We start from the raw sequence: 13,479 nt of genomic DNA, 5'->3' as shown, positions 1-13,479 counted from the left end.
CTGTGAGAGCCATCCTGTGGAAAACTCTGTGAATTCATGAAGGGCATTCAGTCTCCAGTGGCAGCTGGACTTCTCTAGAGTCTCAGAAATTGCTTTGAATTTGCAGCTCAGCATCAGGCCTTTATAATAGGTACCACTCCTTGTTTTGTAGATTAACTTGTAAGGCCATGCTGAACTCAAACTGTGTTTTACTGTGGGTCACCCAAACTAGATAAAGGTGCCTGTACTCCTGCATTTAAGCAATGCTGGATGGAGTAGGGTTCTGAACACAGAGATGGCAGTGTCCTTCTGAGAGTAGGGAGATTTATGAAGTGCTACAGGAAACTACACTGGAACTCCCTTCTCTAATGCAGGGAGGATTTTTATCTTTTCAGGTTCACAAATCATCTCAAGATACTTCATTATTGTTATTATTATTATTATTATTATTATTATTATTATTATAAATAGATGAACCTGCCATCCCAATGCTGCTTTTCATAGAAAGCCTCAAGTGTTCAGGCTTTAGAAGTTTCCTTTGCAACTTATAGCTGATAATGGCGATAAGCCTATATTTCTAGAGGCAGTCTCCAGGCTACACAAGTAGTATGCACTGCTACACATACAGGTATCCTAATAGTTGTAAGTGTCTGCTCACACACAAAGTCAGCAAAAGACAAAGTACACACTGGCAAGGACCTTTCAGGGAAAGCTGCTGAGATGTGCACTGAGACACAGTGCACAGACGTGGCACAGCGACCAGGACCAGAACCACTCTGGTCTGAAACATTTCCTTGCTATAAACTGGGCCATTCTCCTGTATCATACATTCTTTGACTTTTTAAAGGCCGAAAGGTAACTCAGGGGTCCTTTAAAGAACAATGTGTTCTTGTTCCAAGGCCTATGTAACATAACTTGTTCTACAGAAGGCGAGTTTCATAGAAGTGTGGCTGTTCTCAGCCTGGACCGTTTTTATCAGACTCCAGAGGCATTAAAGAAAGCAGATGCTTTCCCTTCCCCACAACAGTCAGACCACAGTTCCTACAGTGTGTACCTAGAGGACAAGGAAGAGTCCCATCCCCCAGCCTATTTCATGTACCCCACAGATGTCAAAACCAAGAATGAGCGACTAATTGTGAGGTTATTTTTGGGTTCAGACAGATAGCTTAAATCCCTAATTAGATGACCACTTCTTAATTTGATGACCTTGGGCAAGGTGATTTGCCTTTAGACTCAGACTCTATGAACAGCACAGCAGCACTGCCTGTCATACTAGGCAGTTCAATAGTAGCTGCCACTGATGTTACAGATGACAGATGATGACAATGTGGACAAATGCCTCTTCATCAGTTCCCAAGCACAGCCAGCATCCTGCTCCTGGGACAGTTAAGGATCTGGAGGAACTATGTACCATCGCTGTCCCCAGGGACAATGTCTCAGGGCTTTGCTGTGCTGTGGAGAAACCTCTAGCACAGATGGCAGCCAGAACTACAGCAAGGACTAGTGGCAACCAGGATGGTGAGAGAAAGAGTACTCAGTAGAGTTTCTGCTGTTACTGGGCTCCTTGCTTCTTTAAGCATTCGAGAGTTCTGAGACTTGGCTAACCGATCGATGGTCAGCTAATGTTCTTTATCTTTGACCCTAGAACGATAATGCCTCAGGCCTAATAGAAGAAGCATTTCAAAGATAATGTCAGGTGTCTGACACATAAAGGAAGGCAAAGTCCCACAATCTAATAGCCTTGTGATGTCCTGGGGAAGACTTTAGATAAGGAACCAAATGATTAAAGTATAGTCCACTCAAGAATGCTGCAAGAAAAGCTGTCCAGGGGAGAGGAGAAAGCAAAGAGTTTGAAGAAGGGCCATATACAGGCATATCAAAGACCCTGAGACTCAAGGATAATCCTACCCTAGACACAAAAGTCACTGAAGGACAAATTAATCCAACTTCCTGTATCCAAGGAAAGGAAAATCCACACTACTTAGTACTTCTCCATTCAGGACAAAGAATTCACTAACTTAGCATTTCTCTTGTTAGACATCAAACAATGTCAACTTAATTACACCCAGAGACAATCTGCCTGACATTTCCTTTTTCCTCATAGTCAGGAATAAGAACTCACAAACGACCTCTACATGTAAGAACTGGTGAATGGCTCCAAATTGTGGATGCACAGAGAAGTCCTTGCAGTCATCAGAAATTTCCCATTCTGTTAGATGATCCACAGAGACGCCAATGTCCCCATTTCCTCATCACTGGAGGAGCACAGGGTATGGAGTGGTGTTTGGGGGATGTGGGGTATGGAGCAGATCTTCTCCTCTCCTGTCCTCTCCTCTTTTCTGTTTTTAGACTAGAAACCCTTGAGGAAATTGCTTCTGTGGCTTTTTATATAATTTGCACAGTCCTGGTCACATGTACTAGGCTGCTTATTACTCAAGGTACAACAGCAGAATAAGAAAGAAACAGAGGAAAGAAGAGGAAGGTACTGAAAGTCTAGGCCCTTTGAAGCTTAAATAAGAGCAGGTAAATTCATGGATCTGGGTGGGCTTTTAACTTTTGCAGTGAGAGCAGCAGTAAAATCCTAGGTCACATTAAAGGTCTTGGAGTAGTAAGACAATTCTCCATGAGGACCTGGGTGGAGGCAGGAAAGAGGAAGGGTCTTTGGGAAACTACCTTCTATTTGATATTATCAACTTAAAGTTGGATACAACCCTTTTAAAATCATGAGTATGCCTTGTGAAATAAAGACTTCAACCTTCAGTTTTTATCAATGGCAACATGATTTAGGCTACTAAGGCTCGAAGGCTGATGACCTGTTGTCAATTTTAGCTCTGATTAATAGATGATCTTCAAGCTGCCTGGAGTCCTAACATCTCAGAGGCCAAAATTCAGATATTGAGAATGCATTTTAACTGATAGCCATAGACCACAGCTTTCCCAAGGGCATTCTGATTATTACATCATTTCATCAAACCATGTTACAATTCTGTATATGAACCTCTCGCCCCACCCCCAACCCCCAGGAAACTAAGTTCCCAGAGAGAAGGAGAGAGGCACGAGCATGATGAAGGGACAGGTCACACTACTGTTAGATGATCCTACCATCCACAGAGTGTTGCAAAGCTCCCGATAATTAGTCACAGCAACAGCAAGTTCAAGTTGAATAGGAGCCACGTTTCACATGACATTTCCTCTTAAAACATTAAGATCAATCATATGTTAGTGTATGCAGATTCTTTAAAACACGTTTAAAAACTCACTTCGCTAGGCAACATTTCAGCCCCTCGTCCCCAACACCTCCAACACTGAGTGCTGGGAATGGAGTCTGGAAAGGCAACGGCATTCAGAAGATCTTACTCAATCAAGCTGGTTGTGCAACTATATGCTCTGCACCCTATTTTAGACTGTCACAGAATGCAATTATACTTACAGCAGCCATGGAATTGAGCTGATCAATGTAGAACTCGGGCCAACTTGTTGCTCCCTTGTTTTCTTCCTGGTCCTACAAAAATGAAAAGAATAAAACAAAGTAAGACAAAATGCAAAGTTACTACATTGCCAGAGGTCCACACAGAGCAACACAGCTGACATCCTGGGCATCGGGATGGGTATCTGCAGAGCCACCAGAATACAGGAGACACTTTTTTAAAGTATCTGGTCATCAATTGACTAGGATGTTTTCCCAATCCACAGATAGAGAGGTGGTGGTGGGGGAATGAGCAGAAGTTTCACATGTGACAAAAGGACACATACATTCTAGCCACTGAGGAAGGGAGTTTACATGGGAATTGAGTTCACCCCAGGGAGTAAAGTTTTTCTTTTAGGGACATAATGATACTGAGAAGGATATCTAGGTCCCATGTTACACCGAGAATGACACAGGGATGACACAGCTGTATGAAATTCAGGAGTGAAGGAGATCAGCCTTGACAGTGACCATAGACATGGCCAGTTGGTGACTAGATTTTTTCCATCAGCTATTCAGATTCTGACAGGCATTAAGAATTGTGAAGTAGGATTTCATTTGATGTGGCTGGAAGTAGGTTACTGGCACTTGGTGGAGGTAATAAAAGGACACACATTAGTCCCAGGCACAGCTCTCCTGCTGAGCCAGCTCAGGAGCTTGGTTAGAAAACAGAATGTGTCTCTGCTAAAAAGAACTGAAACCCAAAACCACCTCAGTTAGATGTGTCTCACAACCCAGGCTGATCTAGAGCCCAAACAGCTGGGGCATCTGTGGATGGAGCTCACTGACATGAACTAAACCTCCCTGTCAGCTGGAGTCTCTGCTGCACAGACACACCAAGCTCATCCAAAAGGCACGCTGTGCTTGGTTTCCATGATCTCTGCACACCTCTGTGTTGAGAGGCATTCATGTAAATAGGGAATAGTAAATGTAGAATAGCATTTCAGTAGGTCTCCATCTTTCTATTCAGAGAGCACCCTGATATAAGGGGTTATCCTAGGAGAAGACACTGCCATGTACACATAGCTGCTGTAAGATGCCCAAAGAGTTACTGCTGGCTTCAGTTTTCTTAGTTTCAGCAGCCCATACATGCTTAGACATACATATAAACACACACACTGGTCCTTGGGAGTGATTTCTAGGAGGAGCTTTTAATTTTAGCTTAGATCTTATCTCTAAAAACCCCTTGGTTTCTCCCTCTTTCTATAACCCAGGCTGGCCTCAACTGTAGAGCTGCAGAGTGATCCCCCTGATTCAGTTTTCCAAGCACTGAGATTATAGCTATGAGCCACCATTACTCCCCCTACACACACACATACACACACACACACACACACCCTCTGTCCCTAGGTTTCCACTTCCACGTGGGTCTACTTAGGAGTGATAAAAGAAATATAGTTCAAGACTATTTTCAAACATGGCTGTTTACAGGGCCACCGGAGTGGGCAGCAGGGGACACAGAGCTGGATGATGAGGGCCATGGGTACAGCAGTGACTTTGAAGTTGGGCAGGATTATATACTCTTGTGATTTAAAAACATTCAGAAAGCCTGATGAGTTTTAAGAACGGCTCTTGGTTATAATTTAACTTGTTAATAAAAGAACTAGAGTGGTGGTATAAATAAATGCTGAACCCAGCTTTCCTCTTAAAAGTAGCATTAAAATTAGCAAAGCCCAGCTGTTACCAACGCGTTTAACAAGCCAAAGCCCTCAGTGATATTCAATGGTATTTGAACCTATAAAATGAAATAGAAGGTGCCAGATCTTTCTATTCTCCCCAAACCAGGGCAAATTTCCAAAGCAAACAAAATCAAGTCCTATGTCCAAGGTTACACAAAAGTCTGTCTGTTGTAAGCTCCATAGTCCTGGATACAAAACAGAGATTATTTTAGAAGGAAGACTTTGCAATTTTGAAATGTTTGAATAATACTAACAGTTAAGAGTAGATGTACGGAAGGATGCAGTAGTAGCCAGATGGAATTCAAGTCTGAGTCTGTTCTCTATCGTGATTGTTAAAATCTATAGCTCTCACTGAGGAGTCAGAAAAAAAACTCAGCTCTTCTGGCTGGGAGTTTGAGGGAAGAGGGTGACCATCCTATAAAAACCGAGGACACTGAGACACGCCAAGGAGAAGACACTTCTAAGGTCATATTTTCTTCCTAACAGCATGTGTGTCCTTGTTAAAGAGAAAATATGTCCAGTGCCCCTGACATTATCCACCTATCTCAGCTCTAGTTCTTTCTTCTAGGGAAGAAGCAGGTAAGATCATCAGGACTGTATAGATGTGCCACGTGTAATGGACCAAACAGTAATACTGAGTACGTGCACAGCCCATCAGGTATCTGACCTTGTTCTAAAGACTATCTTTTCCTTTAGTCTGCTTCACGATTCATATTAAATGTTAGCACATTGTTTTGACCAAAGAAGAAAGGGGCAAGGAAAGACCAAGCCACAGTCCTCAAGGGAGTGAAAAGGGTACCGGGAAAGGATCAGGGCACACTCTCTCCTAAGCTTATGGAAATGAAATGCCTCACGAGCCACAGGTGACAAATGCAAGGCTGCCTTTTATTTTCAGTCATCTAACTATAGAAAAACCAGGATACAGCAGCAGACAAAACAAGTTCACCTTTCCCTACACTTTATTGCAACTTGTGTCACATGTGACATAAGCTCTGATGTCTCCATGCCACCTCTACTTGGCTCTCTATGCATTCTTTGAGGAGCTCCCTAGCCCCTCCTTGTGCCTTATGTATACATTTCTGTGCACAGAGAGTGGCTGAAAAGCTTCTCTCTGACCTATCTCTTCCGCCATCTTCTCAAATGCAGGTAGCCATAGCTTTTAACTCTGCAGCTCTAGACACTTGGGACCGAAGACAAGCACCTACTTAGCTAAGTCTGTTTTCGCTGCCTTCTTCTCCAATCCTGTTATAACATTTCTCTAAGCAAGAATATTAACTTAATATTGTCTATGAAAAAAAGAGGGGTTTTTCCCCCCTCTTAAGATATTCTCTTAAGATGTAGTGAGGTACAGTAGATCAAATATATGAACCTAGCACTTGGGAGATTGAAGCAAGGTTGTGAGTTTGAAGCCAATTTGGCACTGTAGCAAGGTCTATTTAAAAAACAAAATAAACCTCCCAAGACAGGTTATTGATCACCATTCATGACACTGAGAAGTTGCCCCAAGTAAATACAAACTCAGGACTCATATTAAATGCTCTTTTTAGTCTACTCAAAGAAGGGACAATTCCTGTTAAAATCTACTTTTGTGTCCCAGTTAGCTTTTACTGTCAACTCAACAGAATCTAGAAATAATGACAGTAGAACTTCAGTTGAGGAATTCCCTAGATTAAACTGGCCTGTGGAATGTCTTTGGGGGACTGCCTTGGTTGTTAACTGGTTGAGGATGACTCAGGCCACTGTGGGTAATATATTTTCTAAGAACGTGGTCCTAAGCTATACAAGGAAACCAGCTGAGAATGAGCTATCCATCGGGCAGTATTCCTCTGTTTCCTGCTGTGCCTCTGTGTGATGGCTAACATTACATTTTAAGTTTAAATTGCTGCTAAGAGATCTATAAAACAAAGATTTGTCTAACCTGTAAGCCCCACTTGCCCAGAGACAGATAACTTCCTGGAATTCTGGGGGCTGATGTTCATGCAAGATAACAAACCTTGTGCTTTTGCTTCTGTATACAAGCTTGGTTGCCCTCAATTGCACAGGATGTGTGCTCAATTACACATAGGCAGGAAGTCTGTAGCCTTGTGGGTTTTTTCTTTATAAGCTCCTAAATAATATAACTCCGCACCATACCCTGATGAGCATCTCCAGTTGCGGGTATGGTCTTGGCCAGTATCCATTGTCCTAGCCAGCACTTAATAAAGCCTTTTATTTATTAAAATTTATTCATGGTCATGGAGAATCTCTGAGAAACTCCAGACCCATAACACCTGTGAAATGAGTTGCTTGGTCAGAGGTAATCCTCTGTGGATAGTGAGCAGGCCTTCCGCCAAGTTCCTGCTGAGTTCTTGCCTTGACTACCCCTCACTGATGGACTGTAGTCTGTAAACTGAAATGAGCCCTGTCCTCCCCAAAACTGTATCTCAGCATGGTATTTGACACAACAGCAAAATCAAAATAGGACCTTGGCTGCCTCTAGAAAATGTCACACACATTCGTTTATGGGAATTATCTTTAGAAGGTCCGCTAAATAATTAAAACAGAAACAAGTATCTGAATTTATTAAATTCTCTGCTGTTTTTTGTTGTTGCTGTTGTTTGGTTTTTGGTTTTTGAGAATATATACATCTGCCACTTATTTTTCAAGAGTTGATATGATGGAAGGCCACTGATTCAGCCATCTGAGGACTCAGTTGACAGTTTGGATAAGCGTGAATACATCTGGGGTTATTTTCCTTTTCTCAAAAATAGGAGCGAGGTCAGAATGTTTCTGAAGTTCTACACGTTCTTAAGAGTCCAGCAGTGAGACATGTTGGAAGTGCAGCCTCTACTGTCCTTAATTTCAAACTTCAACTTCTAACATCAATGACTTGTAAAAATGTACATCGTCCAGTGATTCAGCGGCAGAACTACTCACTGTCAACAGCCAGTCCAACTGTCACTCAGTAGCCACCCAAGTCTGTGCTGTCTTGTCATTTCTTTAATACAATTCCTCCTGTTTGTTAGGAGGCCTTCAGAGATAGATAGCAGGATACAGACGGCTGAGATTTCCTGCTAGACAGAGCTCACCTCTGACACTTTGCCTTTACCTCCAGCTGACCTCTTTTCCTTATTACCTGAAGTATGTGTACATGTGCATATGTGTGTGAATGTGTGTATGTGTGTGTGTGCACACGCATGTGCACATGTAAAATCCAGATACCTTAGAAGGTGAAGATATGCTTTCTAAGCTCATGTCATCTCCAAATAGAACATTTTCATTTAAATCTCAGATCAGTGGTGAAGAATCTTCCTCCATTCTTTTAAAAATGCACAAGTGACTTGTTTTTCTCAACATTAGTCTGCACAGAATCATTTGGCATTGCTTCTTAGATTCACTCACTCTGGGATAAGCACAAAGTTACATCTTAGACTTGTCCTCACTAGCACTTCCAACTTGACTGTGTCCTAGACATGGAGGTGAGACACCCATCGCCTGCTCACTACGAGGCTTGCTGTATGTCTTTAGTTTCACAAAGCTGCCTCACAGTAGTGTCACTGTGAGGACATAAAAACATAAATCCAATACAGACCAGAACACTGGAAAAAGTGCACACAGAACAAGCTCAAAAAATGTGAGCTAGGATATCATAATGTCACTGTCTCTAACTGGAGCCATTCTTAGCCCTTATTGGCTGAGACTGAAAATCAAGTATACTCTGGCAGTAACCATTCAAATATAGAAGCCTATTAGCCTTTGAAATTGAGTTAAATATATTTTCAGAAATGTAGTCCATACTGTTCACTCACAGTTATATGGGTATGTATCACAAATTTTTTTCACTGCATCACTTTATAGCAAATAATTAAAGAGGATGGATATATGGAGAGGGAGAGGCATGAATATATTCCTTTGGTAGCAGTTCAAGTCTTTTACGTCTATAAATAGAATTTAGAGTAGAATCACAAAATTAAGTTTTTAAGTATATGTAAATTTCTTTGAAATTATTATAGGATCCTTTGGGAAGATTGTTTCACAAACAATAAAATACAAGTGCAACCAAAAGGATGTGTCAGCAGGTGAAGTGAATTTTATTCCAATGGTTCCCATTGTACAGGAAAGGTAACTAAGAACAACAAAATCTATTCTATGTGTAAGGGAAATGCTATTAGGAAACAGAGGACTAAGAAATCCCCTTAATGATTAGCCACCTTCTTGCATGCAATTGTCATTATTATTTCTAACTTCATGAACCTAGTTCTACAGACAAATGAATATAGTGGATGCTAAGTAATCCATTTTGTGTCTAGAATTTGTAACAGAAAACTGTGCAGAAAGGGACAGATAGATTGAGAGTATTCTATTAGTCTGCCTCCACGATCCAGGAGTCTAAGAAAATTCAAATAAATGACAAAGAGTTGGTGACAGTGTTGAGACCAGGTCCAGTGTCAAGAAGAATGAGCTATATGGAAATGGGGAAACACTGGGTGCAAGGCCTTGCCAGTAACTTTGCAGCCTCTCCTCCATCTTAAAATGAGTATCAATGACACCTTGTCAGAACATGCGAGCATATGGGCCAACCAGCAGGCAAAGGGTCAGCAAACTGCTTTAAAAGGCCTGATAGGTGTATCTCAGGCAATGCACAGGACATAGTCATTGTAGCTTATCTGTCCTTGTGTGAGAGGAAAGCAGCCAATGTAGAAACATAAACAAATGAGAACTGCCATGTTCAGTAATAGCTTATTTACATGAACAGGTGACTTGATAGAGCTGGTGCACTAGTAGTAGCTTGTTGACATCTGTGCTGGCCAGGACCTGACACAGCTTTCAAGAAGGCTGAAGTATATCAAAATCCTAACATGGTCACTAATTACTTCTTATGCTTTCTACTCTCCCCGGCACTACTTTACCTCTGTCTTTAATGTCTGTTGTAAATTGAGATTGACTCACAAAGTGTTTGGAACCTGTCTAGTAACCTCAATATTTTCTAGAGAAGCATTATCTACAGGTATATAAAGTCTACCATGCCAAACTCATCATCCTCTGAAAAACTTCCACCCTACTTTTACAAATGGCATAGTAGCAGCTTCTGGCACCCATGGCTCCTAGAGCATCTCAAAAAAGGGCCATGGAAAGGATGTAAGAGTTAGAGGACTAGGACATCTGCTGTGAAATTGTTTCCAGGAAATGACAGAGAGGCCAAATGCATGATTCCACAATAATATGGCTGCCTGAAAAAGACGTGAACAATGCAAATACCAATAGATATTCTACCAGGGTTGGTAAAAGTCTCATCATACCCCATCCTTAGACAGAAATACAGGCAACTGATGGTTGCTGAGAGAGACAAGGAGAAGGAGTTTTTCAAGGAGTTTCTTAGTTACTTGTCAATTGCTGTGAAGAGACACAATTTATAAATGAAATCATTTAATTGGGAGTTTGCTTACAGTTTGGGGGGCTAGTCAGTCCCTGACCATCTTGACAATAGGCAGGTAGATGTGGTGCTGGGGCAGTAGCTGAGTGTGTCTTATCCACAGAGAAAACAACACTGGACTTGGTGTGAGCTTTGCAAACCTCAAAGCCCTCCTCTAGGGATACACCTCCTCCAACAAGACCACATTTTCTATTGCTTTCTAAATAGCCCATCACTGGAAACCAAACATTCAAATATATGAGCCAAGGGGGCTAGTCTCATTCAAACAACCACAAAGGATGAATCCCATAACTGGTTAGCCAATATCAAGTGGTCAGTCCTGAAATCATATGCACACAAGCAACACTAAATGGTCATAGCAGGTTGTACTTATATATTTATACAATGCACATGTATGTATGTATGTATGTATGTATGTATGTTTGTATGGATGGATGGATGGATGGATGGATGTATATGTATTTGTAACCATAATAATCAAAGAAAAAGGGGGCATCAATTTGAGAAAGAATAATGGGAGAGGACAGATGAGCTGGAGGAAGGAAATGATGTAATTATAGTTTAATTAAAATTACAAAAAATAAAAACACATTTTATAAAAAAATACACCCAATTTAAAACACAGTATAGCACTATTAGCTCCTTTACATTCTTACACACACCCCTAATTCTTCTTCTTTATTCTTTTTGTTGAGAAGAGGATTACAAGGTTCCCAAACCTGGGCTCCCTGAACTGTTGGCTCCTTTGGTCCTTAGAACACCTGTCTTCAACTCTTAGTCGTGAACAAAATGTACTCTATATGAAGCTTGCCAAGGGCAGGCAGTCAACTTCAAGAAATAATCTCTCCACTGTCTTATTACAAGATACTCATGTGGTCATCCCACTGCCAGTCTTGGTATATTTTTTGACCACTGCCATAATTACACATCAAGTACATCTGTTACCAAAATCCGGTTGGACCCACGCACAGGATGATTACAGAATAGTGGCTTCACCATCTGCCAGGAAGCCCAGCACCTCCTCAGCCTCAGAACATCAATCATTCTTCTGAAAAGAGTCAGGATGACTTGTGAAGGCAATGACATTCAGAGTGCTATAAAATGTCTGTATGCTTTTAAGGAAAGCCATGCAGAATTCTATGAGTGGCCTTTGACACTAAAGACACCCTAATGGAGTTCCCTCTCACTGGGTCCTCTTGTAAAGTTAATAATAGGTGACTGATTACTATCGAGAAGGGGTTCAGAAGCACACCAATTTTGGAAACAGCACTCACATAAAGCTATTAGGCAATTCCCCCTCATGCTGAATCCACAGATATCTATTTGTAACTTCAGGCATCTTGCCTCTTGGGAACAGCCTGGAAAAAGTCTAATATTTACAACAATCCAGCAGGTATTTAAACGATTTGAACGTGTGATTATATGTTCCCTTTAACATATAATTCTCTTTAACAAGCCAAAGCTTCTCTATTGGCTGCACAGCACTGTTTATCTTCCTCAGCAAACACATCAATCACGGTTGCCATAAGTTCATCTGACTTGCATGTCCGTTATTTGCAGAGAAGATTCCCACAGATCTATTTCCATGAAAGGGCTCTTCTCACATATTTATGTCAACAATGGGCCACAAAGAGCAGTCTCTAAGAAGATTTCTAATTAGAATCTCTCCAAGAGAAAACAGAACAGGCCCCTGTTCTCCTGACAGTTTCAGTAACAACATTTAGTACTAAAAGAGAGACTGTGTATAAAGTAGAGAACATGATGCTCCATGTTTTATCAGTGTTTTTTTTTTTAAAAAACAAAAGAGGCCATACACTATACATGGAAGCGGTTCATTACAAGAATGAAGATGCTTTGTCTCTAAAACAAAAATCTTATGTTAGCAGAATCAAACATGGGTGGCAACTCCCATGGCTTACCATCGGACAAGACACTGTGAGAAGTGAGAGCTGCTGTGGAATGTTTTTCTCACTTCTGCTCTCTCTGCTCTTCTGGACACATGCCTCTTAATATACCAAAGGAATGTCATCCATGTCTTATGTCTTCTAGGCATGTGAGAACATTTCTTCCAACCCCTAGAACCTCACTCCTTCCTTTTTCTGGTGTCTAGTAGAAACGTCTAGTAGAGCCTGGATAAAAGTTCTCATCTTCCCATAGAGCCTCTGGTTAACTTGTCCTGTATTCTCAAATAAAACAGTCTTAAAAACATCATATTAACCTGAATACATTGCCTCTCCTTCATTCATTATCTAAGTTTAACAGTCTGTCTTAACATCTTTGAGAATACAAAATGTCTGCATGAACTGCTATCAAAGGTTTTACAGAGCTCATTAGTACGTGAGGGAGCCAGTAAGATGTTTGTCAGTTCAAAACGGAATCCAAAGACTAGATATACATATTCATCATGAAGATGAAATTAACAAAGAGATACACAACCAGTCAAGTGGGCAACAATCCATTGCATCAGACACAATTTGCACTTCAGTGGGTGAAATCCTTTGATATTCTATCAAGTTCTTAACAATCAGCTTTTAATATTGTGAAACAGGGCAAAGACAAGGTTGGAGAGCACTCAGGACACTAAGAAGGGACACTAAGCATCTTCTCTATTTAACTGCAGTTCAGTAGGTTAAGAGATGTGGTAAGTATTTCCTGGTTGAAGAAGACATAACCTGTGAAGGTGAAACATGGAAGCCAGTGTGCGTCACTAATACTCTGTTGCAGGGTCCCTATGCCCAAATTAACAAAGGCTCGGATTTGCCCAAGATTCCTGCTGGAGAGTCTCCCTTCCACCAGCCACCTAACTTCACTCCAATCAGACTCTGCTCCCGTGTCTGCAATGTGTCAGCCTCTCATGTAAGACCACCATATTCACTGGAAAGGAGTCCTTGGGCCTCTGTCCTCTTCTAGGACTCGATTCTCCACATATTTGGAAGATGTAA

At 41.3% G+C, this 13,479-nt stretch overlaps 1 protein-coding gene across 3 annotated transcripts in view; it reads right to left on the bottom strand.

Annotated features, from left to right (window-relative positions):
- Daam1 (dishevelled associated activator of morphogenesis 1) overlaps positions 1 to 13,479 on the bottom strand; it is a 158,595-nt gene that overhangs the window by 46,820 nt on the left and 98,296 nt on the right. For all 3 annotated transcript variants that reach the window (XM_028789181.1, XM_028789173.1, XM_028789189.1), the window contains exon 4: positions 3,410 to 3,481. In XM_028789181.1, the coding sequence (XP_028645014.1) occupies positions 3,410 to 3,481 (72 nt within the window). The remainder of the gene's footprint in view (positions 1 to 3,409; positions 3,482 to 13,479) is intronic.

Source organism: Grammomys surdaster, unplaced genomic scaffold (genome assembly GCF_004785775.1).
Source record: "Grammomys surdaster isolate TR1022 unplaced genomic scaffold, NIH_TR_1.0 127, whole genome shotgun sequence".
In the NCBI taxonomy this organism is placed as follows: Eukaryota; Metazoa; Chordata; class Mammalia; order Rodentia; family Muridae; genus Grammomys; species Grammomys surdaster.
Note: the sequence above shows the minus strand (reverse complement) of the source record. Positions and strands in the feature narration are given on the sequence as shown.